Source organism: Chiloscyllium plagiosum, chromosome 11, assembly GCF_004010195.1.
Source record: "Chiloscyllium plagiosum isolate BGI_BamShark_2017 chromosome 11, ASM401019v2, whole genome shotgun sequence".
NCBI classification, from domain to species: Eukaryota; Metazoa; Chordata; class Chondrichthyes; order Orectolobiformes; family Hemiscylliidae; genus Chiloscyllium; species Chiloscyllium plagiosum.
The window spans coordinates 2,743,312-2,750,635 of NC_057720.1; the positions used below are offsets into that span (position 1 = coordinate 2,743,312).

General features: G+C 46.5%; 1 protein-coding gene across 3 annotated transcripts in view; it reads left to right on the forward strand.

Annotated features, from left to right (window-relative positions):
- LOC122554101 (collagen alpha-1(XXIV) chain) overlaps positions 1–7,324 on the forward strand; it is a 461,503-nt gene that overhangs the window by 212,895 nt on the left and 241,284 nt on the right. For all 3 annotated transcript variants that reach the window (XM_043698575.1, XM_043698576.1, XM_043698577.1), the window contains 2 exons: positions 1,441–1,494; positions 3,081–3,125. In XM_043698575.1, coding sequence (XP_043554510.1) covers positions 1,441–1,494; positions 3,081–3,125 — 99 coding nt within the window. The remainder of the gene's footprint in view (positions 1–1,440; positions 1,495–3,080; positions 3,126–7,324) is intronic.

Below are 7,324 nucleotides of genomic sequence, written 5' to 3' on the forward strand. Positions count from 1 at the left end.
CTCCGGCCTATCACCCTCACCTTGACCTCCCTCCACCTATCGCATTTCCAAAGCCCCTCCCCCAAGTCCCTCCTCCCTACCTTTTATCTTAGCCTGCTGGACACACTTTCCTCATTCCTGAAGAAGGGCTTATGCCCGAAACATCGATTCTCCTGTTCCTTGGATGCTGCCTGACCTGCTGCACTTTTCCAGCAACACATTTTCAGCTCTGATCTCCAGCATCTGCAGTCCTCACTTTCTCTCTTGTAAGGCAAGACCTACAAGTCAATATTCTTAAAACTAGAGGCAGATTGTAAAGTAAGCCATATTGCACAATTGTTCCACAACAGCCCATTGAGACTGTCCCAGCTTCCTGGTGGGAGCAATTGACCCAGTGCCACTCCCTCACATTCTCCCTGTAACCCTGCACATTTTGCCTTTTCAGACAGTAATCCAGTTCTCATGAAAGCTTTGATTAATTCTGCCTCCACCATACCACACTAATAACTCACTACTTATTAATCTTGAATTTGTGGAATGCTCTGACTTAGATTTCCAGCATCTGGAGCATTTTTTAAGATAGTGAGAAATTTACCCCTTTAATCACGAAGCAATGGGAGTAGTTTTCGGGTAAGGAGTAGGAGGTGTTTTGAGAAGAAACATTTTCAGTCCGAGGGTGGTGACTATCTGGAACTGATTGTCTGAAAAGGTAGTTACTGCAGGAATTCTCACAACATTTAAGGAATATCCAATTGACCATTTGAAATGCTCTCAGCCAAATAATGGGAAATTGGATTAGAATGGGATGTCTGCTGATCAGTAGGGGCATGATGGGCTGAACAGGCTGTGAAAGCTCTAGGCTGTATAATTAAACAAGTTATAACTTTTCCCACATGTTACTCCATCTGATAAATTTCTGCCCACTCACCTCACCTATCCTTGTCCCTTTACAGACTCTGTATGCCTTCTTCATGATGTACGTTCTTTGTATCATCAGCAGATGTAGCTTCCACACATTCAGCCCCTTCATTCAAGTGATTGATATGAATTGGAAATAGCTGAGGTCCCAGCACTGATTCCCGTGGCACACCATTCGTTACTTCCTGCCAACTTAAAAACTACCCATTGTCCACTTCCTGTTAGCCAACCAATCCTCAATCGGTGCTAATCTGTTCCCCCCTACAGCATGAAAAGAGCTTGTCTTTGGAATAGTTACCATTAAGGTTTACAGGATGCTGAAGGGGGAGGTGCGAGGGAGGAGCAGAGGACTGCTGGGAAGGTGATAAATATCTGGGAAGCTGCCAATGCCTCTGGCCTGCTCCCACACAGTGTACCCACTATTCACTCTCCCACTTTGACTTTGTTACTGAGAGACGGAGCTGCTGCCAACTGAGCTAGCCCAGGAGTGGTTTTGATTGGCATTGCTTTTTCATTAATTGATGCCTATGTTTTGCTTTGCAGGGGTTTATCGGACCTCCTGGGATGGTAGGACCACCTGGGCCAGAAGGTAAAAAGGTAAGTGTGTTCCCAGAATGCGCTCCGGCGAGATTATTCAATTGGTCCACAGTTTCTGAGTCTGATCCCTTGGCTGAGTGCAATAAACATTTCAAAAGTTTTTTTTTTATTCATTCACCGGATTTGGGCATCGTTGCCTAGGCCAGTTTTTATTGCCCATCCCTAGTTGCCCAAAGGACAGTTAAGGGTAAATCACATTGCTACAGGTCTGGAGTCACACATAGGCCAGACCAGGTAAGGATGGCAGTTTCCTTCTCTAAAGGACATTACTAAGCCAGATGGGTTTTTCCTGACAATGCAGAGTTTTACTGAATTAAATGTCTACCATCTGCCTTGGTGGGATTTGAACTCAGGACACCCCAAGAACATTATTGACAACAAAAATAGAATCTGCTGGAAAAGATCAGCAGGTGTGGCAGCATCTGTGAAGAGAACTCAAAGTTAACCTTTCAGGTCTGGTGATGCTTTCCCCAGAACATTATCTCTGTCTCTGGATTAATACTCCAGTGATAACGCCACTTGGCCATCTTCACCCCTTCCAAACAATGTCAAAGCCATTATCTTTAACTCACGGCACGAGGGCAATCCTGGCAACGCCAGCAATGATTGCCCATCCCTAACTGTCCCTGAGAAGGTGGAGAGCCACCTTCCCTGATTGACTTTCTGGGACTTTTCAGATGGGATTTATTTCAGATGAGTGGAGGACTGCTGAGAAGGTGAGTATAATGGTTTAAAACACTTACCTCAGGCGCGGGGCTGCCATTTGTCGAGAGGAGCAAGGGAGGAGTGGAGGACTGCTGAGAAGGTGATAAATATCTGGGAAGCTGCCAATATGTGCCACGACTTCTGGCTGCTCACCCTCCCCCTTCAGAATCCTGTAAACCTGATCGGTGACATCCCAGACTCTGGCACCAGGGAGGCAACATACCTTCCTGGAGTCCTGTTCCTGACCACATACAGCCAGGAAAGGGATTGGGGATCTGAAAAGTGACTACAGAGAGCTAGTTTGGAAGCTGAAGAGCAGGATGAGTAGAGTGGTAATCTTGATTTTGCTACTGTTGCCATGAGATAGTGAGGTGAGGAACAGTCAGCCAATGACCTCTCGACAAAGGAGGCCCCGACGCCTGAAGTAAGTATTTTAAAGAGGGATTTAAAAGGAAATCTCATGCTGGATATGGAGTCAAATGTAGGCCAGACCAGGTAAGGACAACTGATTTCTGCCCCTCAAGGACATGAGCAAACAATAATCTGATGTTTTCATGATCACCAGATTTTCTTTCATTGTTAACCTTGAATTTAAATTCCCCAGTTGCGATGAGACTTGATTACATGTTCCTGGGCCTTTAGTCCAGGCCTGCAGGTTATTTCCGCCAAAACATAACCATTGAACATCAGTAACCCGATGGGATCACAGAAAGATAAACAAACACTTTGTTTTTTTCACACCTTTGTTACTGAAAAATTGTTGCTCATTTTAGACTTAGGATTGTCTGACTTTCTGTCTGTAATTCAACTGTTTGAAAGTTTCACTGAATTTCTGTTGTTTATGAAGGTGTATTGTGTGGTATGTGTCATTTCCTTTTCAGGGTATCGCGGGACCCCGTGGGAAAAAGGGCCCCAAGGGGAGACCGGTAAGTTCTTTTCCTGAGCAAATGATACCTTTTAGATTTTGAAATCTCACCCCAACCCCGTGAGTGACCATGATTGTGCGGTGCTGTGAAAGTTCTTAAGCCTGAAATGACAGTTTATCGTATAAATCTTACACACATTTCTGTGACCTTTCTTGCTCAGAGAGGATGGTTAAATCTGTTAAGGTATCACAAAAAAGAATTTCACACAATCATACCTCCATCTTAATGCCGAAGTGTTTTCTGTCTTTGAAAGTCCAGGAAGTTTTGTAGTTTGATTGGCAGCATTGATATTGCAACACTGAGCTTTCACAATACTGCATTCATTTACTTTCTAAATATTTATGCTTTTCTTAATACATTCTGAGGGTAAAGGCTTTGCAACTAATTTAGGATAAACTCAAAGAACTGCAGATGTTGGAAATCTGAAACAAAAGCAAAGCATGCTGAAGAAATGCAGAGGGTCTGGCAGCATCTATGAACAGAGAAACAGATTTGATATTTTGAGTCGGGTGACCCGAGATGAGGAGAAATTACTTCTCCAACAGGATTGTGGAACTCACTGAACCAAAGTGCAGCTGTCCCTATCCCCAGCCCCAATCCTGAAGAAGGGTTACACCCAAAATGTTGACTTCTTTTGGTAAGGCCACTGTTGGAATATTGCGTGCGATTTTGGTCTCCTTCCTATCAGAAAGATGTTGTGAAACTTGAAAGCGTTCAGAAAAGATTTACAAGAATGTTGCCAGGGTTGGAGGATCTGAGCTACAGGGAGAGGCTGAACAGGCTGGGGCTGTTTTCCCTGGAGCGTCGGAGGCTGAGGGGTGACCTTATAGAGGTTGCTGTACATCTCTATGACTCTATGACTCTCCACCTCCTGATGCTGCCTGGCTTGCTGTGTTCCCCCAGCCTCCTGCCTGTCCCTCCTGATGCTGCCTGTCTTGCTGTGTTCCCCCGTCCTCCTGCCTGTCTACCTTGGATTCCAGCATCTGCAGTTTGTTTATGGAGTGGTGACGGCATCAATCCACAGATTCAAGAAAGAAATAGCTGTGTTTTGGATGAAAAGCAGGATTAAAGGGCTGCGGGGAACAGGCAGGAGAGTGGAGTTGAGACTGGGATAAGATTAGCCCTGATTATGTTAAATGGCACAGTGCATTCAAAGAGCTGAATTGACTACCCCGCTCCAAATTCGTATGTTACGGGGAGATTGCAGGGAAAATAGGGTTGAAAAACCTATCAGCCATGCTTGAATGGCAGAGCAGGCTCGATTGGCTGAATGGCCTGTTTTCTGCTCCTATGTTGTATGGTCTTATGTTACTATGAATCTTCCTCAGATGGATTCCAGTGAATTTTAAAAAAATCAAAAAATGTTTCCTCTGAGAATGGAGTGGTTGTGAGACTCACTCCCATGGGGAGGGGTTGGAGCTAATAATATTGATGCAATTAGAGGAAGCTGCCAGAACACACGACGGAGAAAGAATGACAAGGATGGACTGATAGGGTGAGGTGAAGAGAGGTAGGGTGGGAGCTTGGGTGGAGTTTAAGGGTCAGCATAGACTACTTGGACTGAATGGCCTGTCTCCCAGTTTTACATTTGCTAAAGTTTACCCTGAAATCCTGTGTAACTCCCTTGACTGGGGAATGATACAATCATAGAGCGACATGGGTTGAGAAAGGTCACAGATGTTCTCATTGAAATGATCATGAGTCACAGGTTGGACTGAAGAGTCTGTTTTTGGGCTGTGTAACTGTATCACTCTATCGTCCTCTCAGAGGCTCAGAGATGGTTGGCACCTTCTCCCAGATTGGAATTGTTGGGGCTGGAGGCTCCCATCAGGAATGGGGTTGTTGGACATTATCAGAGAGGCTTTGAGGGCATTAAAGCACTTCTTGTGGGGGTGGGATCCATCTTCTCACCTCTCTCTGGGGAAAAGCGTTTCTCTGATTGTTTTTCTTCATCCATTCATGGGAGGATATGAGTGTGTCTTTGGAGCGTTTTCTTTCCCCTCCCGGTAGCCGTTTGTTATGACAAAGAGCGGGGTAGGGAGCTTCTTTTGGAAACCCTGTGTCAAGATATGACCTTTCTCTGTCCAATGCAGCTGACCTCCCATCAATAGTTCCTCAATGACTGGGGATGTTGGCTTGAGAGAGGTCACTGATACAGGGGGAGACTATTCTGCCATTGGATTTGGAGGATGTTGTGAAGATATTGATGTCTCTCTTGGATTTTGAGGTATCCACCATCTATTTTGTACTTCTGACTGAAGGTGGGTAACGTTGCTGCCCTGCAGAGTGTGTGCCTGGTGCCTGTCTTGAGGTCTTTATCACCAAATGCTGTGTTCCTCAGATAGCTAAAAGCTGCAGTGGCATCCCAGCACACTGGAGGTTATGTCGAGTTTCATGTTGATGTGTGCTCTCACTGGAAGGAGACTCTGATGCTGTGAGAGTGATCCAGACTGTGTTGTGGTTCATCGTGAATGGATCTTGATAGTCAGGGAGCAGGTTGTGGAGCAGGAGTAGGTTGGTGGAGGACTTTCTTTGCTGGATGTTTAGGCAAGGCCCATTCTCTCAATGCTCTGTAAATGCATGATTACAGTTTGGAGTTGAGCTTCTTATTATCTGCAAATGCTGGCGTTATCTGTGTGCTGCAACTCAATGATGGGGGTGGTTGGAGTGGTCTTGCCTCTGGATTGGGCTTCATGCAGTTTGAACATTTCCTGCTCATCCCTTAGAGAAGATTCTCTTCAGCAGGAAGCTCCATGGAGATGGGATGCATGATCAGAACCTCAACTGGACTCGCCACACAAACACAGTGGCTACAAGAGCAGGTCAGAGACTAGGAATCCTGCAGCGAGGAACTCACCTCCTGACTCCCCAAATCCTGTCCACCATCTACAGTGGCACAAGTCAGGAGTGCGATGGAATACTCCCCACTTGTCTGGATGGGTGCAGCTCCAACAACACACAAGACGTTTGACACCATCCAGGACAAAGCAGCCCACTTGACTGGCACCACATCCACAAACATTCACTCCCTCCACCCCGAAACTCAGTAGCAGCAGTGGGTACCATTTACAAGATGCACTGCAGAAAATCACCGATCCTCAGACAGCACCTTCCACACCCAGAACCATTTCCATCTAGAAGGACAAGGGCAGCAGATACATGGGAACACCATCCCCTGCACATTCCCCTCCAAGCCACTCACCATCTTGACTTGGAAATATATCACTGTTCCTTCACTGTCACAGGATCAAAATCCTGGAAAACCCTCCCTAAGGGCATTTTGGGTCACATGGTTCAAGAAGGTAGCTCAGCCCCAACTTCTCAAGGGGCAACTAGGGATGGCCAATAAATACTGGTCCCAGCCAGAGATACCCATAAAGAAATGAAAGTGGGTGGAGAGTTGAAGTGAGGAAGATGGTGAAGAGTTGATGTAGGAACACAGTCGTGTTTGACCCTGGCTTGCCTCCGTACTGGATATGATGGTGAGGAGAGGAGCTTGCAGGTTGCCGTGCAGCAGAGAATGGTGACAGATTCCTGCAGGGAGCCAAATTTGAGGAGGATCTTCCATAATCCCTCTGGGTGACAGTGCCAAAGGCCTGTGTGAGGTCAACGAAGTCCCATGCAGTGGGTGATGCTGCTCTCTGCATTTATCTTTGACTTGTCTTACCATGGAGATCATGTTCATTCAGGATTGAACCTTCATTGTGACTCTAGAGGAGCTCTGCAGCCAGTGGATGGAGAGTTTGAGGAAGGTTGTTCCCTGGGGCTGACAGCAGGGAGGCTCCTGTGTAGATCCCTTGATTGATTTCAGCACCTCTCTTAGCACGGACAGAAAGTGGGAAAGTAGGGTTGAGAAATGTGTCAGCCATGATTGAATGGTAGAGCAGACTCAATGGGCTGAATCGTCTAATTTCTGCTTCAATGTCTTATGGTCTTATGGTCAATCTTGAAGATGGTCATAATGGTAGTGTCCCAGAGATACTTGGTCTCTGGTTACCTCACAGTGTGGCAGTACCAGCTATTGGCAGGGGGAACTGGGATAGCAGGGGTAGCTGGGGGAGTGTGGAGAGCTGGGAGAGATTGGGGGAGTGGGGAAGCTGAGATGGAGAGGGAGTGTGAGGGGAGCTGCGAGAGCAGGGGTAGCTGGGGGAGTGTGGAGAGCTGGGAGAGTAGTGGACCTGGGAAAGCTTGGGGGAGAT